At 59.5% G+C, this 27,238-nt stretch overlaps 2 protein-coding genes across 4 annotated transcripts; one reads left to right on the forward strand and one right to left on the reverse strand.

The window, feature by feature from the left end:
- Positions 1-10: 10 nt before the first annotated feature.
- Positions 11-7,004, reverse strand: LOC117645394 (ATP-binding cassette sub-family G member 5). Of its 3 annotated transcripts, none has more exons than XM_034385571.1 (10): positions 6,986-7,004; positions 3,673-3,758; positions 3,430-3,547; positions 2,704-3,327; positions 2,342-2,630; positions 2,142-2,259; positions 1,975-2,068; positions 853-991; positions 593-775; positions 11-514 (listed from the first exon to the last, which is right to left on the reverse strand). In XM_034385571.1, the coding sequence occupies exons 2-10, from the start codon at positions 3,724-3,726 to the stop codon at positions 109-111; spliced, it is 2,025 nt and encodes a 674-aa protein (XP_034241462.1). In that variant the 5' UTR covers positions 3,727-3,758; positions 6,986-7,004; the 3' UTR covers positions 11-108. The 3 variants fall into 3 exon arrangements, with proteins under 3 accessions (XP_034241462.1, XP_034241460.1, XP_034241461.1); XM_034385569.1 differs by lacking the exon at positions 6,986-7,004 and adding an exon at positions 4,100-4,183; XM_034385570.1 differs by lacking the exon at positions 6,986-7,004 and adding an exon at positions 4,091-4,183.
- Positions 5,735-25,488, forward strand: LOC117645399 (ATP-binding cassette sub-family G member 8). Its single transcript, XM_034385578.1, has 13 exons — positions 5,735-5,869; positions 20,665-20,723; positions 21,487-21,893; positions 21,970-22,219; positions 22,372-22,538; positions 22,640-22,844; positions 22,945-23,053; positions 23,124-23,368; positions 23,513-23,918; positions 24,008-24,477; positions 24,619-24,736; positions 24,808-25,094; positions 25,180-25,488. Exons 3-13 carry the CDS (start codon positions 21,505-21,507, stop codon positions 25,486-25,488), a joined length of 2,955 nt encoding a protein of 984 aa, XP_034241469.1. The 5' UTR covers positions 5,735-5,869; positions 20,665-20,723; positions 21,487-21,504.
- The last annotated feature ends 1,750 nt before the right edge of the window (positions 25,489-27,238 follow it).

The raw sequence follows: 27,238 nt of genomic DNA on the forward strand, positions 1-27,238 counted from the left end.
AAATACACACTCTTAACACTAGCAATAAATTTATTTTAAATATGTAGGTACACATAATAGCAATAATTTATAATACTGTAAATTAAATAAGAGGAGTACTGATTGGCTTTACTCACGAAATTTGGCCTTAACAAACGCTGGTAGCGGCACCAGATAAAGAAGGCAATTAATCACTGTAAGACCCAGTGCAAAGGCAAATGTCACACCCATATTGAAATCCAACTCCAGAAAGGCTGTGAGTGTGGCTGAATCTTCTGCATTTTCTCGACCAAACCTCTCAGCCAAGAAAGCCCACCCATCCGCATAGCGGCAGCCAAAACTAGCAGATGCTGCAGAGAGTGACTCTTGGGTTTGAATTGTGCCTGGAGCAAGTGAACAGTTTGATGTAGCGTCTCTTGCCAGACCACTGAAATGAGAGTGGCTAAACATTTGCCGATGGAGATACGCGGCTGCATATCTGGTTTGACTAGCATATGTTATGTAGAGCAGCCACTCCGACAATCCACGAATTGATCTAAAGAGGGATAAAAAGGTTTCACTTTTTGTCCTGGGTGGTCCTTCTGATTGCAGGATTACATAAATGTATACATACCTCAACACACCACTGGACAACACAAGGCCTAGGGCACAAAGTGTTATACTGGCCACAGCAGCAGTAAAAGAGTGCTTCACCACAACGAGGAGGGCTACAGTTTGCTGTTCACCAAGAGTGTAGCATCCCCACATTATGCATCCCAGTTTCACCCAGTCCCAGGGATCCGTTAGACCAGACATCCTAATAGGTCAGAATGTAGTAGTTAAATGAAATTAAAACACAACTTTGAAAAAAAAAAGTGCTACGTGTTTACTTACTCAAATGCCACTCTGGAACCAGCAATCACTGATAGAACAGAAAATGGCAGCGAGAACAAGAAATAACTCAGGAGAAATAGGGGACCCGAGTACAGGCCCTCTTGAGCCTCTTGGTAGTATCTGTTTCGATGAGCTGGAACTATAAAAACAAAAAAAGATATCAAAACGCTTTGTAAAAAAAAAAAACAAGAAGCCAAGGAATATGAGAAGAAAAAAAAACTGTGGAATATCAAAAGTATTTGATATTAATGGAGGACTCGTTCTTTACAATATGTGGTTCACCAGAAACAAATGAGAGATGAGTTTGTGCGTTTTGAAATCAAGTGAAGTAGACATCTGCAAATCATAAATTCTCTTTTGCCCTCCAAAAAGGTTTTAAAATAATTTGACATTCAAGCATCGTGATTGGTTTCCGCCTTTGGCGGGAAGTCCCTAGTCTCGTTCAAGGTGGTGAACAAAAGAATTCAACTCATTATTGTCTCAATAGATGGCGCCATCGTCACACCTCCTTATGACCATTAACCTCAAATTTATGGTATAAAGCGATATCTTTCCTTTTATGTTGACAAAACTTAGTCACTTTAACACCAAATGGTTATACATGTTTAATTTTAACTTTGATTTACTTATAAACATACCTTATGGGTAAATATTATGAAGTTACAATCACTTTAAAACACCCATTACTTCAATCTGTAAACCTTCTATATCTCTTTTTTAGATAAATAATAAGAAAAAACCTCTTAGAGAACTTTCTAATCGCACTTTAAGCTTTAAATTTATCACCAAAAAGTGTTGCTTTATCTTCATTTTCACTGAGAAATGTGCAACAGAAGCTGCTTGTAACACAATTTTCTACACTCATCATTTCTGCCATTCAAACTCGATTTTCTCAAAATTTTACATAGAAACTGAAAAAAAACCTCATAGTATTGTTGTTAGCAATAACAAAATGTATCAAATCATGTGAATATGGGGGCTTTATGTGTAATAGATTTCGAGATGAACCACATCACCACATTTCTCTGTTGAGCACAATACTCGTTCTCTTTAGGTGATAGCTTTTTTTTGGTTTTTGTAAAGAACGAGTAAAAAAGAATTAAGAAAAAAAATGACATTTACATGTGAAAATAGTGTTAATGACTGAGATGAAATAAGTCCCAGCAAGCATATTGAAAATTAGACCGCTGCTTGTTACGAAAGTATGCTGGAAAGCCTGCAACAAGAAACACACATAAACTGACGGCATAAAATTTCAGCTATATTGCCTTTTTTTAGGCGTGTCTTACCTTCTTGTCATGATAAAATAGCCAGAGTACACAAAAATACAGGGGGAGGAGGAGGAGACGAGAGGCCAGCCTTGTCACCGAGCCGGCCTGCAGGTTGAACGTGCTTGCTAGGCACCTCCTGGTGAAAAAAAAATTTTAATGAGGAAAAATAGAACGAGGGTATGATTGAAATATTAATTTTAGGCAAAGCCATGGCTTACATGTAGAGGGCCAGAGCGACGCGTGGCGTGGAGGGGCGGCCGAACGCCGACAGGGGCACCTTGGTGGCGCCCACCGTGGACCCGGACACCCCGGACACCGGGGACAGGGTGAGGGTGCCGCCCAGGCCGACGCCACCGAGGCCGTCGCCGAGCCCCAGCACCGCCCCGCTGGAGGCCGACTTCCTGAACGGGGTGCCCTCCAGCTTGAACTTGTCCACCAGCGCCGCGATCTGGTGGTTGGACTCGATGAAGCGGTCCCGCGAGCGCCGGTCGACGGTGGATAGGCACACTGCAATGAGAGCGTGGTTTAGTATTCGTTGACGGGGCGAGCAAAGGGGCGGACTACTTCACCGAGGACGTACGGTAGTACATGAGGGGGTTCTCCAGCTCCGGGCAGGGGAAGCCGATGCCGCGGAAGTAGTCCAGCATGAAGCGGGTGGGCCCGGTGTACACCATGTCGCCGAGGCAGAGGTAGGCCACGCGGTCCAGGAAGGGGAACACGTCGGACCGGGGCTTCTCCATGGTGAGCACCACGCAGCGGCCGTACTTGCGCGCGTGGTTGGACAGGATGGACACGACCAGGTAAGTGTTGAGCGGGTCCAGGTCCCAGGTGGGCTCGTCCAGCAGCAGCACCACGGGGTCGCGGATGAGCTGCAGGCCGATGGTGAGGCGCCGGTACTCGCTGGGCGTGAGCTGGCTGCGCGTGCGGTTCGCCACCTGCGTCAGCGCCAGGTCGGCGAGCACCTGCTTCACGCGGGAGTGCTTCATGTAGCGCGACACCCTGGAGCCGATGGTGAGGCTGGCCGTGTAGTGCAGCGCCTGCTCCGCCGTCAGCCCGGGCAGCACGTCGCACTTGTGGCTCACGTAGGCGCAGCTCTGCTGGAACAGCCGCAGCGACATGGGCATGCCGTTGAGCAGGATCTGGCCGCGCGTGGGGCCCTGCTCACGCCGCGCGATCACGTCCAGGAGCGCGCGCTTGCCGCTGCCTGGGGGAGGAAAGCGGCCAGGCGGCCGCGGGGTTAGAGGCACCGACATCGGGGCGGAAGGTTGCTGGTTCGATTCCTCCGCAGTTGAATTACTTTACGTACCCTTGGACCCGAGGATGGCGAGCACCTCCCCGCCGTGCACCTCGAGGGACACATCCTTGAGGATGACGCCGGTCTTGACGCTGCCCAGGAGCCGCTGCACGCACGTCCCCGGCTCCACCTAGAGAACGCGAACGCGGGGAAGGGTTAGTAACGGGGCGGCGCCGCTGGGGGCGCTCGCGACGCGGCGCGGCGCGACTCCGCGAATCCCGGCCAAACCGCGCGCGCGTTGGCTGCTCCACTCACCTGGCCGGTGTGGAAGACGTTGCAGAGCTCCAGGGAGATCTCGTTGGTCACCATGGTGACGGTCAAGGTGGCCGCGGCCTCCTCCCCTGAAAAAACAAAACAAATGAATGACCAATCAATGAGTGACACCAGTGTAGGTGCGGGAGAAACCAAATCCGACGTCTCGCCGCCACCCGCTAACAATGACGCCCGGTGAATGGCCTGAACGGCGACACCTGTCAACCTGTCAACCCGTGTCAACAGCGGTCAACAGGTGTGCCAACCGCGGCCAACGAGCAGCATCGCCTACAGACTTCACGACCCTCATTATGGTGATCGGCCGGACACTACACTTGTGCATGGACTGGACGGTCTTGCCGTTCCCGCCGCGTTCCGGCCGCACCGCCGCGGCCACGCTGACTCGCGTAGTCGCGGTTACCTTGGTTACCTGTGGCGGCGTGGCGCACCGCCGCGGACGCCGAGAAGGGCTTCGCGGTGGAGTCCTGGCCGACGCGGTCCTGCTTGCGGAGACTGCCGGTGCAACACTGGTTGTTGCGGCGGCAGCGGGGCGGCGTGGCGGGCCGAGTCAGGCCGACAGGGGCCCCCTGCCCCCTGCCCAGATCCCCCCGACCCCGCCCCCCTCCGGTCGTGCTCTCAGGTGCGGCTGGCGCGGCGCGGCGCGGTGCTGCCTAGCGGACCGTGCCCCCTCCAGACCGGTACCAACGTACCAACACGACGGCGAGACCACCAAGTCCCCCTCGGCCAGCTCGGCCCTCCACGCGTGTCGCGCGTTCAGGTCTCCCCGCTGGACCGGCGCGGCGGCGATGTGGCGATGTGGGTGCAGCGTGCGTTGCAGCGTGCGTTGCAGCGTGCGGCAGCCAGTGCGGGGGAAACCCCGATCGGTCCGCGGCCTGGTCGCCATGGTCATGAGCCACGCCGCCGCGTGAGTCAATGGCTCCAAATGCCAGTGACCGGATGACGGCGCGGCTAGGCGCGGCGAGGGCGCGGCCATGCAGCGCGCAGCGTCCGTGGCGCTGCCAGGACACGCACTTTATGAGGCTGGGCTTGGAATCTGGATCCGCGGCCAGCCGGGACCACTGCGCGCACACTGGGCCGATGAGCAGCCCGTGGACGCCGTGCATCGGATCGGCGGAGTTGCTTGACTGCATATTTACTGGCGCTGCTCGCGCTGCAGTCCCGCAGTCCGAACCCTCGACCTGGATTCCCATTCCTTTCCCGCCTTGTCTGCGAGTCTGCGACGTGCGTCCTGGCCGTCAGCCGTCCTGGCACCCTTTGCTACCCTCTCTTTTGCTACCCACCTTTTAGGGACGTTGACGCCCACATGTTCGTGCCTGATTTCCACCTGTTTCCCACTTATTTCCACCCGTTTCCCGCTGCCGCCCGGCCGCCCCCAGCGGTGCGTGTCCTATTGGCCTCCTGGGTGGCCAGGCCGTCCGCCCCGTCCGCCCACACCACACTCTGGACTAGGTCGACTGTGACAAATCGCGGCGACAGTTCGGCCGATCGGCGACGCCGTGGTCTCGGTGCGCCCTGGCCGCGGCGCCGTGGCTGTGCAGCAGGCTGGCCAATTTGGCGTCCAGGACGTTTTGTCGGCGTCAGGTTGGCAGCGCCAGCGCATTCCTGTCGGCGAGGGCCTCGGCTGCCTTTGCCTCGGCGAGGCGCAGCGCAGCGCAGCGGGGGGCGGGGAGGTGCGCGCCAGGCCGCCAGGCCGCCAGGTGAGGAGAGGAGAGAGAGAGGAGAGGGTCCGGCTCGTCCTGGCCCGGCTCGGCTGGGCCCGGCTGCTAGGCCCGGTGCGGTGTCGGTGGCGCGCTGCCGCGGCCCAGCGGCCCCGGCCCAGCGGCCCCAGTCAGCTATCCGCTCTGCCGCGGAACCGAAGCACCGCGTCGCACCGCGTAGCGCGCCGCGGACGCCCCAGCACCGCCCGGTCGACGCGGCCGTCGTCGTGCACCCTCTCCAGGGCCTTCCCCAGGACGCGACCTCGCCGCGGTGTGTGACAGTGTGTGTAGTGGGACGCGGCGAGCTTGGCGTCCACGCCGCCGGGCCACGCCAGGCTGCGGACGGTGCGGCGCACGACAGCCGGGCGCACTGGTCCAGGACCCGCGGGCCCCTGGAAGTGGCCCCTGCAAGCGGCCCCCGGATGGGCGCGCTGGCTTGGCTGGCTCACTGGAGTCCAGGACCCGCTGGACCCATTCGGCAGGTGAGTCAGGAGGGGGTTAGCCGCGTCGCCGCGTCGCCGGTCGCCCTGGGCTGCCTCGGTGCCGGCGGGCCTGAAAGGGGCGGCCCTTTAAAGCCTTTAAATGCATTCGTGTCCTTTAATGCAGCCCGGCCTGTCTGCCCTTTAAAGGGGTTTCACGTGTCTCCATTCGTTTTACGGGCAGCCAGTTCCGCTGCCCAAGAAAGCAGGCCTCGCGGGGAAGGCGACCAAACCGACGAGTGTGCACGTCCGTCGGAATGTTGACTTATTAATTGGCCAGAGTTAAAAGTAACAAGGCGGAGTAACGTTTGTTCCACTCAACCCTTCACCGGCATCCGCTCCGATCCGCTCGCAGCACTGCAGCACTGCAACCGCACTCGGCCTTCGCCAAATTCTCCAAGCGTAGCCCACCAGACCGCCAGACCCAGAATGTACTGCCCACAACGACAGGAAAACAACAGCAACAAGAGGCCAAACGTCGCCAAGTGGCGTGCCCCCATCGGCGTGCTCCAAATTTGCATACGCACTCCTTGTCGTCCACGCGCGCGCCGCATTCCCGCACGCGCTGTCGGCAACCCTCTGCCAGGCCATCGCCAAAACAACCGGGAAGAGTCACGCACCGTCGTAACACGAACAGCTCAAATGGAATATCGCGTAAAAGGCACGAAACTATTGCTGCCTTTTTGCGCGCACCGCGTTACAACGGCTTCACCCACCGCGCCTGTGCAGAGCGCTACGCCGCGACACTCTGAAATCATCGCGGAGCGGACGGTCGGGATTACGGTCGGGAGACACTTTGCCGAACCGCAACGACGTCATCGGCAAGGTGCGGTGCACTGCGGTGCGCGGTGCGCGCGCTCTCCACTTTTGAAGCAGGTTGCATTCTGCGGCGTGGTGCGAGCAATCCATTGGTGGGGTCACACGTTCGGTTCGAGTCCCATCTAGCGACTCTGGGGCTCAAAACGCGTCCGAGATTTTGGCCGCCTCCACCGGTCTTCTGGCCCACTGTGCGCCGCCGGCCGCCCCTCCCCGCTGGCTGCGGCTGGCCGCCGAAGGCCCTACGGTACTTGATTGATTCCTCGCCGACGTCCCCGACGTCCCCGAGTCGAGTTGACTCACCGCGCTGGTTTCCTTGCGGTGCTCGGAGGAGCCAAGAGAAATTGAGTCAGTCGAATGAATCCCTTTGAAGCCAGCAGGACAAGCCAAAGACTCGGCCGGCCGAGCCTTCGCCAGGTCCACGTCGGCGGCACCACGCGGCCACGCCACCATAAGGAGGCCATCACTCAGGCGGACTCGAGAAAACGCGAAAGCGGCAAAGCGCGGCCAAAGCGGTGTCCTCGTCCGGCATTCGGCCAATCCATCTCGATATCTCGAAGGCCGCGGCACTGCCAAGTGCATCGCAGTGTACAGTCGCGCGCGGGACGATTGGACTCACCGCCAGCCAACGGCAAACGAAGAAGCATCTGCAGTTTGCCGCGGTAGTGGCCAGGGATGAAAACCAGAGCCGGCGAAACCATTTTCCTTCAGGAACGGAGTCTTCCTCCATTCTCCGCTTATTTTTGCGAGTGTGTGGCACTACCGATTTGTTTCACGAGCGACGCGTGGAATCGGCTTGCCGCCCAGGCGGCCTGGCGGCCTGGCGGCCCGGACACGAGCCGAGCCGGTGAAGTATCACACGCGACGCGCCCAGTGCCGCTTAGCGTCTGAAAGCCTCTCCTTGTTGCTGATGCTGGCTTTGCCGGCCGTAAGTGTGTCATGCAGGCATGCGGCATGTATCTGTTGGCGACGGCCACAGGCGCCAAAGGGGTGGGGGGTGCTTAGGCCCTCGCGGGTTCCTTCGGCAGGCTTCGGAGTGCTGAGAGCGCTCTGAGGCGGAGGAGCGGACGCCGAGGGATAAACACGCACAGGGCAGCACAGCAAGGCCGTGCTCGCGCAGCCCGCTCCGGCGGCGCAGCCATTGGCGTGCTGGAAATTGGCCGAAAAAGAGACAAGAAAACGAGAAAGGAAAGAAAAATGTGATTGTAAACGCGTTGCGGCCGCGGCCTTTAGCGCCGCGCCAGAAGAGAGAGGAAAGAGTGTCTCTCAGCGGGGGATTCTTTCGTCCTTACTTCGTCCCTCGGTGTCGCCGGCTTTTGGTGTCGGCTGTACTTGTTTCCCGAGTCATCACTACCGGATCAACGCGCCCTTTTTGCCGCGGCGTTCAAGGATGCGCCGTAGTGTCCTTCGTGTCCTTCCTCCGGCCCGGCGAGTCCGGCAGTCCGGCCGCTTGGTATGGCCGCCGTGGCGCCGCCCTGCGCCCCACATCCTCGGGGCTGTGTGGCGCTACACCATCATCCTGCCGGAGAAAGACGGATAAAGAGAGAGAGGGCTTCGCGCGACCTTGCAGCCTTCCTGAGATTAGGTTTTCAAGCGCCGCTGGCAGCCGCTCCAAAAGGGAAGAGCGCGTTCCACGTTCTCCGCGAGGTTCTCCGCGAGGTTCTCCGCGAGGTTCTCCACGGCATCCGCGGCATCCGCTGCGGCCGGGCGACGGGCGCACCGTGGCCAAGCTGCATGCATGCGCGGGGCGTCCTTGCGCGGCCCGCGTCCTGGACGGCGTCCTGGACGGCGTCCTGGACGACCCTCATCAGCATGCACGAATTAGAAAAACAGGATGCACTCGCGCAAGCCGGGGCGCCAAGCAGGCCAGAGAGATAATACAAGCCGTTTTATTGAAAAGCCTTTTCATTTATGAGCCGTTGATGTCCTCGCGGAGAGTCACGGCCAAATGACGTCGGCGACGGCCGAGTCCTCCGGAGTCCTCCGGAGTCCTCCGGAGTCCTCGGCCTGAGTGGCGCGTTTCGTGTTTGGAGGGACCCGAAACAAAAGAGGGTCAGCAACTGAAATGTCATGCAGGCTGAGAGCCGCGGGGCACTGCGGGGCGCTGCCGCGCCTGGCCGAGGGACTCCTCGCCGACTTTGGGGCCTTTCTCCGCCACCTTCACTGCCGCTGTTGTCCGGGCCGGGGGCCGACGCCGACGGCCGGCCCGATCAGAGATCCGATCGGGGTCCTTATTGCTCCTAACAATGTCCCAATCTCACTTCGGATCGGGATCGGCCCGAGTGAGAACCGAACCAAGCCGAACGGGACGACATTGAGCCGAAGCCACCCTCCATCCTCCTGTCCTGTCCAGGCCGGCGAGGCGGGGCGGGGCGGCCGGGGTCCCCGTTAGGCGCGTGTCCCCGTCCCGGCCCCCATCTGATAGCAGTATTCTTACCGTTTGGCGGCGAACGCTTCAGTTTGATCGTCGCGTCGGTCGCGTCCCTCAAGCCGTCCCTCCCCCGCGTCGTCGTGATGCACCTTTTTCCACGGCGGGCCGTTGCCTTGGCCGTTGCCGCCCGCTTTGTGTGCGTCCCGACGGCCTACAGTGGGCCAGAAGACCGGCGGAGGCAGTCAAAATTCTAGACGCGTTTTGAGCTGCAGAGTCGCTAAATGGGACTCGTACCGAGCGTGTGACCCCACCAATGGATTGCTCTCCGAACGAGGAATCCATTGGTGGGGTCACACGTTCGGTTCGAGGCCTGTTTAGCGACTCTGGAGCTCAAAACGCGTCCAGAATTTTGGCCGCCTCCGCCGGTCTTCTGGCCCACTGTGCGGTCCGGACGGTCCGGACACCCCTCCGCATAAAGACGCCGTGATTTGGCAAAAGCCGACGCCTTATCGTTGCCCGACTTCATTTACAATTCCAAACACTGCTTTCCGATGGCGTTCGCCTGATAAAGAAAAGCTGGTCCGATCTCGATCGGAGGATGGGTGCACTTTTAATTTGTGCAGCCCACCAGGGTGTAATAACATAACATTATCATTATAGTTAGCGTTAAGTTATTTGTTAAAAGTTATAACTAGTAACCTTTAAGTGTTTGCTCGTCCTTTAACGTTATTCACTTCACTCATAAATTTTACGTTAACTTTTATCTGGTTATTTTTTATACCGAATTTAAGTTTATCAAATTACTTTTCGGTAAAAGAATAACGGTAATCCAGTTTCAGAGCAATTTATGTTAAAAGAATAGGGGTTTTTATTTGTAGCATTTTATTGTTTATTTTTAATCTTATGATATCGTGTCATAACGTTAATTAGTTGTAACTATTGATAGATGTACCAATATTAAATGTTAGGAACCATAACGATTATTAACGTTAATTCAGTGGAAGCCATTTCCCGTGCCGGCCGTGCCTCGCGACATGAGACGGGGGGTTTTATTGTGCCTAGGACCTACCTAGGACCCATGCAGGACCTAGTCAGACACACTGTTGTTGTGTACCTGACAAGCACAGTGTTCAGAACAGCGTGCCATGCACAATTGCGTTTGCAAAGTGCGGGGTGGCAATTACATTCTCGATTGTAACTGTAGCAATTAACGTTATTTGCGTGCCACGAAATCCACGAATGATTTTAGTTAAAATAATTAACGTTATTTGCTAACCTCGAATTTTGTGTTAAAGTCCACAATTGTTATGTGCACATTAACGTTATAAAATATTAACGTTATTTCTGCATAACTGTTATAAACCTTAACAACAATGTTTTACGACGTGTTTTTTTCGGTATAACCTATTATCGATAATTCAATAACGTTAATGGCCGCCCTAAAGAATTAACGTTAATAAACTCAACATATTATAGTTGTGATACTAACATTAACTAACAAAATAAAAGTCATAGTAATAACGTTAATTCCTTAGTTAACGTTAAGGTAATGATAATGTAAAGTTTGCACACCCTGCAGCCCACCCGTCTATCTACCTGTCTTGCTTGTCTGTCTGTCCGCTTGTCTCGACGGAACCAGAGACGAGACAGATAATCTTTTGCGAGACTTTTGCCGGCGCAGGTCAGTTCCTCGGCTTTCTTCCCTGCACTCTGCCGTTAGTACTACAACACAGAGCGTGTGTGTATGTGTGTGCGTGTGTGTGTGCGTGTGTGCAATCGCGATCAACGTGCAGGTCTAGGGCGAGGCCTTTCCTGCCCTTTTGTAGCCGCACTAGTATTCCTCTACTTTTTTTCCCCAGCCCTTTTCTCTGTTATTTTCCAAGCACCAAACCTACTTCGTTTGTTTACAGATTTAAAGCCGAAGTTTAACTTTTTTTTCAAACGGGATTGGACCACCGTACGTCCCTTCTTGTTTCCAGCCTTTTTTTTTTAAACAAAAAGAACGAGGCGCTTGGCCAGGAAAAGAACTGGGAGAAAGAAGCCGTCCCCTCGCAGTGTGGAGGCACCAGGCTGATTCTGAGAGTTTTGTTTCGTCGCTCTGTCTCTCTCGCACTCATGGGGCGTCCCGTATAGTGCGAGAGAGACAGAGCGCCGAGAACGACTCTCAAATGAGACTGCAATGCACTGGAATGCGATCAGGGAGTTAGATTCGGCCGCGGCCACGCCACTCAATGCAAGGCAAGGCAAGGCAATGCAACACACACGCGTTGTGTGCGACCCACCCAGGGCGGGCCGCGTCCCAACAGTGTCGCTCCGTCTCTCTCGCACTCGCGGGCCGAGAGGGGCGTTCCCTGCGGGTGCGAGAGAGACGGCGCGACGTGCGGGCGCAGCGCGCAGCAAGGGGCGCAGGCACGCGGTGCATTCCGTGTTGCAATTGCCGCGGGGACGCCAGGGACCGCGCTGCGTTGTTTCGTTGTTTTGCAACGAGGGCATTTATTGAGATCGCCGGGCCTCTGTGTGTGTTGTGTGTGAGCACGCCGTGCCTGCCTGTGGGGTCCGGGCATCGAGCTGGTCCAGCCGTTAATCGCAATCGCAATCGCCTGCGAACTTACGGGTAGGCAACAATGCTACATCACTGTCCGGCGGGCTGCCTACACTGGAGCGCCTGCGAACTGCCGGGTAGGCAACAAAGCTACACAACTGTCCGGCGGGCTGCCTACACTGGAGCGCCTGCGAACTGCCGGGTAGGCAACAAAGTCGCACTGCCGTCTGACTGGTTGCCTACACCAGCCTGTCCGTCTGTCTGTCCGTCCGCAACCCCAATGGAGTATGAAGGCCCGTCGTCTCACACGTGTGCACACGTGGCAAAGGCTCTGCTCATCCAGACGGCCTGCTTCGGCCCGCAGACCGTTGGCTGACCGGTACAGTCCGGGTAACGCAGCGCCGCGGCAGGCAGGCCGGCAGGCAGGCAGGCGGGCAGGCAGGCAGGCAGGCAGGCAGGCAGGCAGGCAGGCAGGCAGGCAGGCAGGCAGGCAGGCAGGCGGGCAGGCAGGCAGGCAGGCGGGCAGGCGGCGCACCGTAACGGTCCTGGGAGAGGAGAGACGCAGCAGCCGGCCAGCGCTAGCGTGTGTCGTTCACCCGGCAATGCTCATCTACGCGGCACAAGGCACGGGGCGCCGCGTGTGTGCGTGTGTGCGTGTGTGTGTGTGCGCGCTTGAGTGAGTGCGTGTGTCTACCTCCGCCTGTCTGTTAAGGAAATGAGTTATCGCTGTCAAAATAATGGGACACTAAAAAAAATTATTCATTTTTTTTAACCCTTTAAGTCACAGACACTATAATCTACGATAAAATTGATGCCATTAGCATATATTGACCATTTGGCACCCACTGATAACATTTTTGATAATTTTGAAGTGGAGGGATGCCTAGTTTGTCCGCTGTGGAACGTTGTATAGGAACAACATATGACTTGAGGGTCGTACGGTACCGTTTTCCTTTTCTCTGTCTGTTGCGCCCCCGTGTAGCGAATTTGATGTGAAATGGCTTCCGAAGAACCTTCAGAATAGTCTTGGGATTGTATTTGATCATTCTTATCTCGTTAAGGTGCCAAAACATGCATAAAAGTGGTCAAATTCCGGGAAAATGAACTTGTATTCTCATCTTCTCCCCCCGTGCCCGAAATTTCACCAAATAATAAGCAATACGCATTGACAGCACCATAAGAATATTTTCTGCTTCGGCCAAAGTAAAAATTTCTTGATAGAGTGGCCCCGATGGTGAAAAGCATGGAACGTAGTATACATACAACATCGTGATCTAAAGGACACCCAGATACGCGCATCACTATAATTGGCAAGTCCAGCAACAAAAACATCTAATATTAACAAAATGCTTTCTGAACATCATGTCCGGATGGTTTGTAGTGTTTCCCGTCATGAATGACGCAAGGCTGTGGCCGTATTGGTGGAGAAAGGTGGACGTTGTACTGGTACAACTTGGTGACTCCACCTCACGTTCGCAATACTCGCTCATTTGGGATTCTTGACGCAGTGGCACCAGCCAAAATAAACCCAATGCCTTCAAGAAAACAAACGCAATACAAAACGACGTTGGAACCCAAAAATTGATAAGGCGAATGGATACCTGACATCGGTACAACGTACAAAAGCACGTGAGATTTCGCAGCCAGTGTCACTCTCACAAATTATATCACGCAGCATACACAATTAAACAGCAAACTAAGCCTAACAAAATAGTCACGGGACTTCCAAACAACCAACAACTAAGAGTCCAATACACAACCGCTGGTCACAATGTTGTACACATACAACGTACTATTTAGATGAATAAATACTAGAAAGCAATTCAAGTTCCAAGTGTGACTTGATTTTTAGTGACAATTGCGGTAGATAATGCAGGAAAAATGCCCAACACAAACCTGATACCCGCCAAAAGCAACTTTCATGAACGTTTCATTCCAGGTTTTCGGACATTCCGATTCAGATAGGCTATGAGAAACGGAGGGCCTAGATGAGGAAAAATTGCAAGTCAGAATCGCCAAATTATGGTATTTTGCACACACATAACTATTGGTGCACAAAAATCACCGAATTTTGCTGCATAGAATCGCGTACACATAAGAAACACGCGTCTTAAAATTTCGACAAAAATAGTCTCCCCAAAGTCATATGTTGTTTGTATACAACGTTCCACTTAGGCTAAGCCTGAGACGGTTCACATGGATCGGAATCAAAAAACGGGCACTTCTTATGAGACAGCAGACCTACCCTAACAGATTCAATAGCCCATTTCAACTTTACTCTTGGTTTTAGGCCAGGTTGAAGGGCGATCTCTTGAAGGCGGCACAGCTAAGTCAAAATGCAGAACTTCGAGCGTGGGTTGGCAGCGTTGTACACGTTTTAGGGTTTACGCGGGTAATTCAAAACAACAGGGGGGGTCTTTAGGGCAATTTCCGAAGCGCGGAAGTTGCCTTAGGGATTTAGATAAGCGTGTGGGTTGATTTTAGCTAAATGTTGTACATGTACAACTTGTGACTTAAAGGGTTAAATGTGAAAATTTACGAGAAGTTCTGAGGGTTGATCCCCGATTAAAAATCGGCGCAGGCCGGCCACACTGCTTTAAGCGCGCGCCCCGAGAACGCGTCGCAGGGTCGCTAATTGCGCTCGCTGCTAAATTATTTGCAGTTGGCAACGCTCTGGCGACGGGCGATGAAACCGTCCTTGGGGCGTCGCGGCACCTCTCCTAGGCACCCGGCCGAGGAGTCGTTGGCCGCGGAACGGTTTGGGGCCACGCGCGCGACGCGGCACAGTGGGCCAGAAGACCGGTGGAAGCTCCAGAGTCGCTGAACAGGACTCGAACCGAACGTCTGACCCCACCAATGGATTCCTCGTTCGGAGGGAGAGCAGTCCATTGGTGGGGTCACACGTTCGGTCCGAGTCCCATTTAGCGACTCTGGAGCTCAAAACGCGTCTAGAGTTTTGGCCGCCTCGCCCATTGTGCGCGGCCAGGACGCGGCCAGACCCACTCGGCCGGCTCGGCGTTCCCTTGCCGAGAGTTCCCACAGGAGCATGAGGGGTTTGGGTTTTGGTTTTCCAGTGTGCCCAGCCTGCCCGGACCGGCGAGCTGGCCGCTCGGTTTCGGCAAAGTCGTTTCGGAGCAACAAGTGGCCGGCCGGACGGGCCGACGGGCCGCGGCCGGCTAGGGCTGGCCTGCTGGCCTGCCAACCTCTGCACTTACAGAGTATCGCATCACTCGTTTGTGAAGCAGGTTGTTCTTTCCCCACGGCTGCCTGCGTGACGTGGCCGTCGGCCGGCCGAGCGTGTGGCGAGCGGCACGGTGCATGGCTGCACGGCCGTCCCGCGGACCGCGGCACGGCGGCACGGACGGGCAGCCAGGCGTCTGGTGGACAGGCGTCTGCGAAGGACCAAGCACTTCCCGAGCGTGGCGAAGGTGGTACACGTTACTGGCCAGAACATTTTCTAAACCGGTGGACACCGACCGTGCCTGTCGCATTCTTGCGGGAAGTTGGTGCTCGGGGCGGGGCGGGCGGGGCCTCGTTGGAGGCGTCCTGGAGTCCTGGAACGGCTCGCCGGGACGCCTGCTGGCCTGGACTTCACGGTTCCTTGGAGCGCAGGCCGCGCCGCCGCAGGACAGCAGGCTGTTAGTCGGTAGCGTCCAGTTGGTGGACGGCCAGGGCAAAGCCAAGCAAAGCAAGCAAAGCAAAGCAAAGCCAAGCGCAGCGCGGGCGGGCGCAAAGCGAGGGCCGCGGTGGTCAAGCCGCCTGACACACTGACACTGTTCACGGCTTGGCGGCGTGACCGGTGCGTCACGCAAGCCCGTGACGCGGCGTGACATGGCCGTGACCAGTCGCTCTGTCGCGGAGCGCCCCGCGAGTGCGAGAGAGACGGAGAGGATCAATGCCGAGCCGCTAATGTGAGCCCAAGGCGAGCGCAAACGCGCGAACGCACCGCAGCGGAAGCGGACGGCGATCCGGTAACGCCACGCCACTGTAAGGGCCAAAGGGCGCGTCGGTTTGAATCGAAATCCGGAACCGCGACATCGCGGAACACGCGGAACGGCGCGCAAACCGCGGCTCCTTTGCTGCGGCCGCCATTGGCGCCACCGAAAAATAAGCAACAAACAGCAAACTCAGATAGACAAAGTGTATTACATCGAAGCAAAGTTGGACAGTTTTCGAAAAAATGGCGCCACGTGCTGACTTGAAGCGGCCACACGGCCGCCCAATCTGTGGTCCTGCAGGACTCCGTTCCCGTTCTTAGATATCAATGTACTCCAGTAGGTCACTGCGCCGTGCCCGGCGTGCCGCGCCGCGTCGTGCGTGCTTCACTTTCGCGGTGCATTGTGGGCAGCGCGCTGCCTCGCTAGCCTCGCCTTGTCTCGGCCACGGCGCGCGCGCGGCGTGCGGGCTGCGGCTGCGGGCGGCTGAAGCCTCGTGACATGACAGCAGCGACAGCCTCATGAAGCGATAGAGCGAGATAGAGACACTTTCTCCAGCCCTGTTGCGGTGCACCGTACCGGCTCATTGAAAGGCCGGCCCCTTTCGCCGCCAAAATGGGAAACGGCCGCACACGTTTTGGCGGGAAACTTTTGATCTCGAACGGCGCGGCAGTTTTGGCGGGAACTTTCGCTCGACGGTCGTTTGGGCGGGACATTTTTGAATTTCGGCGGGAGTTTGAGTCAATATGCGCGGGAATCTGCGCACCGCTCTTGCATCCGGCGCTGGGCTGCACGCAACAGGTGAAAATGAGCCGGCCCGTTGCAGTCTGCACTCCTCGGTTGCTCGGTGTGCGATAATAGAACAACGGCCGGCGGCCGCGACGTTGGGAAGAACAAGAGCACGGCCCATACCGGCCGGCCGGCCAGCCTTCCGCAGTTATTGTTGCGCGGTCGACGCAGACTCATTCCGAGGGCCCGTTTCATCGCGCTGTCTCTCTCGCACTCACGGGGCGTTCCCCTGGGGTGCGAGAGACGGTCGCGTTTAGTCTCCAGAAGTTGCCTCTATGTATGCAGGTGGACGTTGACAACCACTCTGGATCGGCGTGGGGGAATTTTTAGCGGCTCGTGTGGCAATACTGCCGTGGGCCAGAAGTCGCGCGGTGCCTAGGGGGCCAAGAGGGCCTAGGGCAGCGGTTCCCAACCTTGGGGTCGCGACCCCAAACGGGGTCGCGAAAAAATTTCAAGGGGTCGCGGCGAGGTGGCTGGGGTCGCCTGGGGTCGCGGTGGTTTCCCGGCTGGCCCACACGCCGAGCACTGGCTGCTTGAATGCCGCAAAGTTGATCAAAACGGTCACAAATGTGTGTAAAAGATCGTGTTTTGGGTCGACTTTAAGCATCCAGTGCTTCTGATCCGAGGCGGTAAATCACCCTCCCTCAACGGGCAATTGGTCTTTGGACCTTCCTTTTGCATGCCTTTGTTACGGAGTGCAATTATCTGACTCAGTTTGGAAGCAGTACTGCCGCAAAGTTGGTCTAAACAGTCACAAATGTCTGTCAAAAATCGTGTTTTGGGCCGACTTTAAGCATCCACTGCGTCTGATCCGAGGCGGTAAATCGTCATCCCTCAACGGGTAATTGGTCTTTAGACCTTCCTTTAGCATGCCTTTGTTACGGAGTGCGATTATCTGCCTTAGTTTGGGAGCAGTTTTGCCGCAAAGTTGATCAAAACGGTCACAAATGTATGAAAAATCGTGTTTTGATCAACTTTGTGGCAAAACTACTCCCAAACTAAGGCAGATAATCGCACTCCGTAACAAAGGCATGCTAAAGGAAGGTCTAAAGACCAATTGCCCGTTGACGGAGGACGATTTACCGCCTCGGATCAGACGCAGTAAATGCTTAAAGTCGGCCCAAAACACGATTTTTCAGACATTTGTGACCGTTTTGATCAACTTTGCGGCAATACTGCTCCCAAACTAAGGCAGATAATCGCACTCCGTAACAAAGGCATGCTAAAGGAGGGGTCGCGTGGGGTCGCGAAATTTTTCCTGGGGGTCGCGGAAAGTTTTGGCTACAAATTTGGGGTCGCGAACCGAAAAAGGTTGGGAACCGCTGGCCTAGGGCGTAGGCAGCGCCCCACGCTAAACCGTGCGCACAAGTGCGCACTCACATGACGGAGAGGAATGCAAGATTCAAGGGCAGGCGGCGGGGCCGGGCCGGGCGGCCGCCGGGTCCAAGGCAGTGTGGGTCACACAACCGTTGGGGATCCCGCCCCGTCCCGCCCCGTCCCGCCCGGCTCCGCCACCGCCCACCGGCTCCCCTGCTCCGTTCCGTGGTTCCATGCGGACTGGTTTTTGGCCGGACCGGCGTGGGAGAGTGAGTGAGTGTGTGTGAGTTGGCCCGAGGCAGGACCTTCCGGGACGGGACCTCAGCGGGAGAGAGGATCGCATACTGCGTGGGGAAGCGAACTTACGTCCGAATTTCGAATCTGGCCTCTCGAGGTTCAGAAGAACCAACGTGGCTGGGTTGCACGGCGACACCGTTAGCGCCCGGGGCCCGGGGACCGGGGCCCGGGGACCGGCAGCCTCCGTCACACTGGGTCACGGCGCACGTGGAGTCGCGGAGGGCGGGGTCATCTACATGCAGCGGTACATGCAGCACGAGGCCCGGCCGGAGGACGACTCAATTGCAATCCGGGGCAGCAGCGCGGCGCGCGTGCGGCACGAGCGGGCTGCATATTCAGATTCGGATTCAGAGCGGCAGGGACAGACATACACACACATGGCGAGTCGAACTAGCAGCCAGGGACGCTTCGCGTGCTCATTCACAACTCCGGCCATGAATGACATGGCGCGCCCCGCCCCGCCACGGTGCCCCAGTGACCCTCGGTGACATTTGGCGCGGTGGCAGCACTGTATGCAGCGGTAATGGTGGCGCAGCCTTCCACGCCCCGTCTGCTCGCCTAGCTGCATTCCACCTAAGGCGTAATTACCGGGCGGACGGACGGACGGACGGACAGGCAGACGGACAGACAGACACGCGTGCGCGGTGCCGCCAGCCCAGCCGGCTAGGCTCCAGGGTTACTCCGCGCAGCCCTTCCGATGTGACGCTTGACGCTTAGCGGTGCATGCGAGACGGCAACGGCCGGAGAGACACGCGGCATTTCCCACTAAACGAGAAGACAAATTCAGTTATTCTTTTCAGAGCGAGAAGTCGCGAGCCGTTTAGCGTCTGATGATACGTGTGCGGTGCGCGTCGCCAAAGGGGTGGGGCGTCACGGCGTCACACTCTCGGGGGCCGGGGACTGTGCCACTGTCTGTGCCTGGTGGGCGCATCGTACCGCCGGGGGCGTGGAGTCCTCACCTTTCAAGTCCATGAGGTTTGTAAAATATCCTTTCAAGTAGATCTTTTACCCCCGACGTTGAAAAACTTTCAGGTCCCACTCCGTCGAAAATAAAACTGAAATTTACGCTGTCCAGCGGCTTTTTCCTGAAAGCCTTTCTCCCCTTCCTCCCCGGACGCCTTGGACGCACCCGCTGCCCGCGAGTCGAGCTGGCTGCCTGGCTGCCTGGCTCCGCGGGACGGGAAGTCGGCAAGTCGGTGTTGCAAGACTGCTGGCCATTGCTACTTTGCTCAAAGGACTGTGTCGGCGGGCCCTGGCGGCGGCGCGGAGCGTCGCAGTCTGTCTCTCTCGCACCCATTCGTGGCGCCCCGCGAGTGCGAGCAAGAGACCGCTGTCTGCTCGAGGGCCCAGAAGTCCTGGAGGCGCCTGGAGGGCAGCCGCGACGCGAGCCCCGGCCAGCGCGGCCCGAGAGCACGCTGCAGGCCCTGCAGGCCCTGCAGGCTCAGGGAGCGAGACAGCCGCAGAACAATACTATCACCCCTTCCCTCTGTCTGTCTCTCTTTTTCCCTCGCGGCCCTTGTTCCCCGTTCCTTGTTCTTTCCGAGGCATTATGGAACGCGTTACCGCGCCGCCATTTCTCCAGTTTCTCCAGCGCCACTCCACTGCGAACTGTGCGTGGTTTCAATATCGGCGTCGCGTCGCGCCTTCAGTCCGCGCCTCCGCCTTCAATCCCCAGTCTCCTCGTTACCTCGCCGGCCGCCTCTTTTTCCAACCATTTTTTTTCCTGCTTCGAAAACTACACGCAATTTGGGGCCCCCGCTCCCGGGGCTGTGTCATTTGGAGGAAATTCCTCTCCTCGGCCGCCGGGCCGCCGCCGGGCCGCCGCCGGGCTGGGCCCCGGGGCAGTGATGCGTAGGCAGCCAGGTTGTCGGCCCTGGTGCCCTGCGCGGCGTGCCCTGCGCGGCGTGCCTTGCCCTAGCGTGGCGTGGCGTGGCGTGGCGTGCCTTGCCCTAGCGTGGCGTGGCGTGGCGTGGCGGCGCGCCGCGGCTGCCGCGGGTGCACCCAGCCGACCCAGCCGCTCAGCTCGTGCGTGGCTAAGAGGCGGCGAAGGAGGTGGCCGCGGTGTGGCGAAGGCAGCGAAGGCAGCGAAGGCGGCACTCGAATACTCAGAATCGGCCTCCTGCAGTGTCGTGCCGCACCGCGCCACCGCGGCCCAGCCCACACAGCCGCGGCCCGGACCGCGCCTAGGCGTCAAAGTCAAAGGCTTGGCTTCAAAGGCAGGCCTTGGGTCCGCCGCCTTTCTTTCGCATAGTATCTCCGCACGCCGCACACGCGGCACACGCGGCACGCTCCTCGCGGACGAGGAGGTTAGGTTCCCGTAGGATGTCGTGCCGCGCCCGCTGCCCGCGCTGCCCGCCAGACGGAGGCGGCTGCAGTATGGTCGCAGCATGGCGGCAGGCGGCAGCCAGGCGGTCTGCTTCGCCTGCTTCGCCGGCCCATTGTTTGCGGCCCGCGGCCCCGGCCCACCCCTTTCCCAGCACACTCACTCCGTTTCGCTGTCTCTGTCGCACTCGCGGGGCGATCCGTAGCTGTGCGAGAGAGACAGAGCGACGAAGAGGGAGCGGCGCCCACGTCGTCCACGTGGACCCTCGATTAACGCCGTCGAATGACCGAACATGATGTTAGGTTGCTTGCGCTACAGTGTACTACTTCACTCGAGCCATACCCACGCCGACGTATACCGTAAACTCCGACGCTGTCACTCATGGTGTTTTTTCTTCTCTGCTTGCAGATGACGAGATGAAGTTGCGGTGTAGGAATCGCTCACCCTTCTCCGCCAGGTGATCACAGGTGAGTGTAGTGCCTTACGCTGTAGTGGCGGAGGTAGGCAACAGGCACCGGCAATTGAAACCCGCTTCCCCGCCAGCCGCCGTGGCCGCTAACCGCCGCGGCGAGCCGGCCAAGCCGAGGACGCCGTTGGCGGCGGGATGAACCCGGCGCCCCAGACCGGCCACTCTGTCTCTCTCGCACTCACGGGGCGTCCCGTGTAGGTGCGAGAGAGACAGCGCGACTGCTGGGCGCGCGCACCTGTAGCTGGCTACCGGCTGCACCTGCAGGTGTGGCTTGGCGATGCTTGGCGATGCTTCGCGATGCTCGGCGACCGCAGACCGTATGCCGGCCGGGCCGCCGCGCCAAGCCGCGCCAAGCCGCGCCAAGCGGGCAGGAGCTCAAACTGTACCAACCCCGGCCCCGGCAGTGGCGGCCGGCACCCAACCGGCCTGGCCGCCACCGCCGCAAACTCGTACCGCAGCATTAGCGGCGGGCTCGGGACCCTCGCAGCTCGGGGACTCGAACCTGGACGGCGCCAGGGAACCGCGGGGAAACCTGAGGCGCTGCTCGCACTGCTCGTCCTTCTTGGCCTTCTTGGCCTTCTTGGCCGCGGTGCCGTTGCCGCTAATTGGCAAGGCGCGGTCGAATCCGCGGGAAAACAGGGAATGAGTTACGACAACGCCGAGCTGACCTCAAAGTCCGGTCCCCCACCCCTTCCATCCGGTTGCTTCAGCGTTTACAGGACACGTGTGAATCTGACGCCTGGCCGCTGGATTGCTTGCAGGAGGTCCTCTTCGCGAGGATGCCGTCACAAGGGGCCCCACAGGGGGCGTGGGAGCTCAACACGATGGAGAGGCGCTACTCCGTGCCGCCCGCCCCCGCCCACCACCGCTCGTCCACCGCCCTGGCGCCACACGGCTACCACGAGCCGCCCTCGCCGGCGCCGCCCCCGGGACCGCCCCCGGGACCGCCGCCGAGGCCCCACCACCACCAGCGGTCGCACTCGGGGCTGGCCGTGCCCTCCAACTCCGAGGACCTGCACGCCTGGTCCATCTACCGCCAGAACCTCAACTCGGACTTCACCGACTCGGCGCTCGGCTCCAGCGAGAAGTCGCCCCTGCCCTACGGGAACTTCCAGCTCCGCGACTCCACCGTGCACTCCATCCTCAGCCACCCCCGCTACGGGCCCAAGTGAGTAGCCGGTCGCATAGCGTGGTGTGTGGCCGCAAGGGCGCAGCGTCATCGAGTCCTGCTTCGCTGCTTCCAGGTCCGCGCTCGGCGCCAACATGTACACCTACCTCAAGTTCGGGCTCCCGCGAGTGTTCCCGCCGTCGCGGGGTAGAGACGGCTCCAGCGGGTACGACTCCAGCGACGACCAGGGCGCCCACCCTGGCGGCCACGGCCCCCGCTACGGCCTCCGGTCGAGGAGCGACCCGGACTTCCGTAGCCACCCGCCCCAGACGCCACACCCCCCGCACCCCCCGCACCCCAGCCAGCAGCCCAGGCCCTACTCGGGGGTGAGTAGCTACTGCTAGCGGCGATACCCCGCGCGCGTCCCGGAACCGGAGTCTCTGCGCGGGGGGTATCGACGCGCGGGCCGTGCCGCGGATCATGCTTTGCATTGAAACGTGTCCCGAAGAAGGTGAGCGAAAGGGCAATGCTGTTGCAGGCCGGCGCGCGGCAGGGCGGGCGTGGCGAGGCGTGGCGCGCCAAGAGCAGCAGCGAGGCCAACTTGCTCAGCCCCGAGAACATGTATCGGCACGAGCACCGGCGCAGCGTCCACGACCTGCGGGGCGCCGAACTCCGCGACCTGGAGCACGCACACACGCCGCCGGGGTGAGTGGGAGTGGGGGGGAGTGGGGGCATGGCATGTCGTTGCGTCGTGTCGTTGTGCTCCTCGCTGCTGCTGTCTGACCTACGGATCGCTACGCTTGCAGGCTGAGCGGCCGGCGGCCCATGTCCAAGGCGGGGTCCCACGCCTCCCTGGCGCTGAGCAGGCGCGGCCTCTCCCACCTGGACGACGGCGGCGCGTCAAAGGTCACCGCCATCTCGGACCTCGGCCACCCCTACTACCCGGGCCCCGGCCCCGGGCTGTCCGACCTCGGCCCCGAGGCCCAGCCGTTCCCCTACCCCCACCTGCAGGTACGTGCAAAGGCTTGCCCGGTTTGCCCTCGACGGCGATCCCTGGGGAACTCCCGCCGAGTATGAGAAATCTGGCGGTGCTAACTTTGGGGTCCCGCAGGTCCGCGGCCTGGAGGTGGAGTCCCGCCGGCACAAGCGCAGCCTGCTGCTGCAGGGCATCTCCCTGGAGGTGCGCGGCGGCGAGCTCATGGCCATCATGGCCACTTCCGGTAAGTGCACTTCCGACGTCCAGGGAGTCCGTGGTTCGAATCCCGACTGAGCTTCCCTTTTTTTCTCCAGGCGAGGAAGGCACCGCGCTGCTGGACACCATCGCGGGCTGCCAGTCGCGGCTGGCGGGCCGCGTGCACGGCGACATCCTCCTCAACGGGCAGTGCCTCTCGCGGGGGCAGCTCAGCAGGCGCGTGGCCTACGTGCGCAGCGAGCGCACCCTCAACCCGCACCTCAGCGTCGAGCAGACGCTCTACTTCACCAACTGGCTGCGGCGGCCCGGCTACCAGGGCGCCAAGACGGACACCAAGGACAGGGTGAGCTTGACAGGGGCGGGTAGGCAGGCCCGCGCGGCGGCCGTGCAGCCGGGTTGCCTAGGCTTCGTATGGCAGGCGCTCCGCGCGGCGCGCCACGGCAACCACTGTTTGTACTTCTGTTTCCTGACACTTGGCTGTGCGCAGATCGCCGCCCTGGTGGAGGACCTGGGCCTGGAGCAGGTGCGGCACACAAAGGTGTGGTCCCTGACGACGTCCGAGCAGCGCCGCCTGTCCGTGGCCACGCAGCTGCTGCTGGACACGGACGTGCTGGTGCTGGACCGGCCCACCGCCGGCATGGACATCTTCGACACCTTCTTCCTGGTGGAGTTCCTGCGGCAGTGGGCGGGCCACACGGCGGGCAGCATGACGGGCAGGGTGGTCATCATGACGCTGCACCCGCCCACCTACGAGATCTTCACCATGCTGTCCAGGGTGGCGCTCGTGTCCAAGGGCAGGCTCATGTTCTGCGGCCGGCGCAGGGACATGCTGCCCTACTTCGCCAGCGCCGAGTACCCGTGCCCCGCCTACAAGAACCCCTCGGACTACTACCGTGAGTCAAGCACCCGACGGGATAATCACTCGCTGTTTTATTGTGCATGTCAAAATCGTGGTTTTGGCTGACTTTTGCTTTTCCAACAGTGGACCTGGTGACACTGGACGACCTCTCGGCGGAGGCCATGCTGGAGTCCAGCCAGCGCATCGAGCAGCTGGCCGACGTGTTCCGGCGCCGGGAGGAGCCCCTGTCCGACCCGGGCGCGCCGGCGGGTCTGCCGCCGTCAGTGCGCAGCGCCAACGTGTTGAAGCAGGCCACGGCGCTGGTGGTGTGCTGGGCCGTGTACGCGCAGCCGGGCGCGCTGTCGCGGTGGCTGTCGCACCTCGTGCTGGCCGTGGCGCTGTCACTGTGCCTCGGCGTCGTCTGGTGGGACGTGGCCGCCTCCGACCCGCAGCTGCTGCTCGGCGACCGCGTCGGCTTCCTGTACGCCACGCTCGTCGTGATGCCCTGGCCGCTGCTGCTGCTGCAGTCCGGCTGGAGCGACACGTGGTGGCGGGCCGTGGCGGACGACGTGCGGGACCGGCTGTACGGCCGCATCGTCTACATCTTCAGCCAGGTGCGCGATGACGTCACTCTGCGCTCGCGGCGATACCCCCGGCACTGCCGCCGACGCGCGGAGTATCGCCGCGAGGCATTATCGCACGTGGCCCAGCCCAGCTCTGCCCCTGACCGCACCGTTCCGCCTTGTCTGTTCCAGATCCTGGCCGGCCTGCTGCCCTCCGCCGTCATCTGGGCCGGTTACGTGGTGCCCGCCTACACCATGACGGGGCTGCAGAACCAGGCCACCGACCCCAACGCCTTCTACATCTACACCGGTGCGTACTTCATGCCACACGCGCTCGCAGTGCCGTGGTGAAGTCCTTGGTAACGACAGTCTTCTGTTCAGGGTTCTCGCTGCTGTACCTGCTGTCGCTGCAGTCGCTGCTGGTGGCGCTGAGCACGGCGCTGCGGTCGCGGCGCGCGGCGGGGCTGCTGGCGGGGCTGCTGCTGCTGCCCCTGGCGCTGCTGTCCGGGCCGCTGCTCCACGAGCGCGACCTGGCCGCCCACCCCTGGCTGCAGTACGCGGCCCTGGCCTCGCCCATGCGCTGGGTGCTGCCGACCCTGGCGCGCCGGGAGTACGCGCCGGACGTGGTGGCCGCCAGCGTGGCCAACATCATGTGCAGGAACAAGCAGGTGAGCCACGCCGCCCGAGGGGTTGCCTTCCGCCCCGGCGCACCGCTGGGGTCACCGAGACTGACGCCGCGGTGGTTGGTTGCAGGTGCAGCACCAGGACATCATCGTACAGCTGCCGTGCCCGCCGCCCAACGTGACCGCGGCGCTGCAGTACCACGGCCTCGGCCCCGGGCTGGACGCGGCGGCGCTGTCGCTGCTGGGCAGCCCGGCGGGGCCGAGCGGCGTGGTGACGGCGGCCTCCAGGACCACGTGGCCCGAGCCCGGCGCCCTGGCCTGGCCGGCCATCGCGCTGGCCGTCTTCTGGGGCGCCTTCGCCCTGCTGGCCTGCTTCGTGTTCCCGCTGACGGCGCTGCGGCACCGCGCCAAGAGGCGCGCCACCAGCCACCGGCCTTAGGTCCGAGGCCGCCGGCGACTCCTCGACGCCGAGCCTCCGTCACGTCCGGGCCGGTCCGGGCATCAGCGGCACGCGCGTGACAAGGACGCGTGCACCCGCAGCCCGTGGCCGAAACCGCAGCCCGATGCCGAACAGAGCGGTCCTCGCTCTGTCTCTCTCGCACTCGCGGGGCGCTCCGAGGCGGTGCGAGAGAGACAGAGCCACCGCGGGCGGGCCGCGTTGCCGCGTTATCTCCGTATCTCGTGCTGTTGCACGCGTGGCGGCCCACCCAGCCCCGCCCTCCATTCAGCAGCGCGTAGTCCGCCGCGACCAGTGTGGTGAACATCGAAGCCGGACCCACGCCGCGCACCGAGCGTGCCAACCCAGCCAACACTCTCAAAGTCCCCTCAATGCCATATTGACGAAATCTGTCGATCAGCAAAGCTGCCATTAATGCCTATGTAAAAATGTAACGACGTTTGTTATACAATGATAGTCAACACTTTGAATATTGACTGCGTGGGAGAGAAGATACTGCAAGTGGTCTAGGTTTAATCATGTAGAGTATAGTTAATTTATTCTGTATGGAAGTGTGCGCGCTTCTTCGGCTGAGAAGCGCGACGCACTTCTTGAAGCTTTGTGCAGGGGCTGGTCTTGTCCGCCAGCCCTTAGTGCGATGCGGTCGGGGAGTTTCGCTGAGATGTCCGTCGTGCTCAATACGTCATCGTAGTCCTTACTATCCTATTCGTGTTGTACATAGTAAAGTATCTACCTGACAGCCAGAGAACGAGTGTGGTTTCGGTGTACGAAGTGCAATTCGTACAATCCCTAGCGAAGTAGAAATTTATCTACGATGAAAATATTTGTTAAGAAACGATCTGAGAAGGTTACAAATAAGTAAATGCGTGTAAATGACTGATTCGTAAAAAAAAGAAAAATAAACCGCCGTACGAAAGCAAGTGTCGCGATATCAATGTGAATACGTTGTACACTCAAAACTGTAAATAAAAAGCTCTAATTTATCAGCCAGTCGTTTCTGTTTTCGCTCGGAAGGAGAGGCCCCTCCCGCTCTCGTGCCATCCATCCGTTTGGCTCGGATTGCGCATCGACCGCCCTTTCCACAACAGGAGCACTTACAGTGCAGGAGAGGAGCCTGGCTGCCTGGCCGCGAGGCGGCGCGCCGGAGCGCCGGAGCGGGGATGTAACGGACAGGGGCATCATTCAGGGCTGTGCTGGGCTGTCCTGTCCTTGCGCCACCTCAGGCACCCCCGCGACGCGTAGCGGGAGGGCGGGGGCGAGAGAGCCTCCTCCCCCTCTCCCCATCTCTCCCTCTCTTTCTCTCGCTCTCTCAGTCTCTTTTTTTCCCTTCCTCTCCCCCCCCCTGTCCGCAACCATCCGCTCCCCGCGTTGCAGGGTGGTGGGGGCGGAGCTGGGGTGGGTCTGGCTGGTCTGCTGTCATTCAGAAATCTCATTCATATACAAGCGCGTCCGGGCGTGCGGCCCCGTCACCGGAGGGGGGAAGGGGAGGAAAAGGGGGGGGGGGCTAAAAGAGCTGAAAGACAGGTCGGCCGCGACAGCGGCTATCTGAAAATCATCGCGTATGCACGCGATCAATCCTCGTTCTCGTTCGGGGTGGGGTTCGGGCGGGTTCGGCGATTTGAGTGTGTTCGGGGTTGGCTTCGGGTTTGCTTTGGGTGGGTTCGGGTTTGGGCGGGTTCGGGTTCGCCGCGCCGCCCGGGGGATTCTTCATTCATCATTCCCGGAAGAATGT

This window comes from Thrips palmi, unplaced genomic scaffold, assembly GCF_012932325.1.
Source record: "Thrips palmi isolate BJ-2018 unplaced genomic scaffold, TpBJ-2018v1 HiC_scaffold_18, whole genome shotgun sequence".
Taxonomy (NCBI): Eukaryota; Metazoa; Arthropoda; class Insecta; order Thysanoptera; family Thripidae; genus Thrips; species Thrips palmi.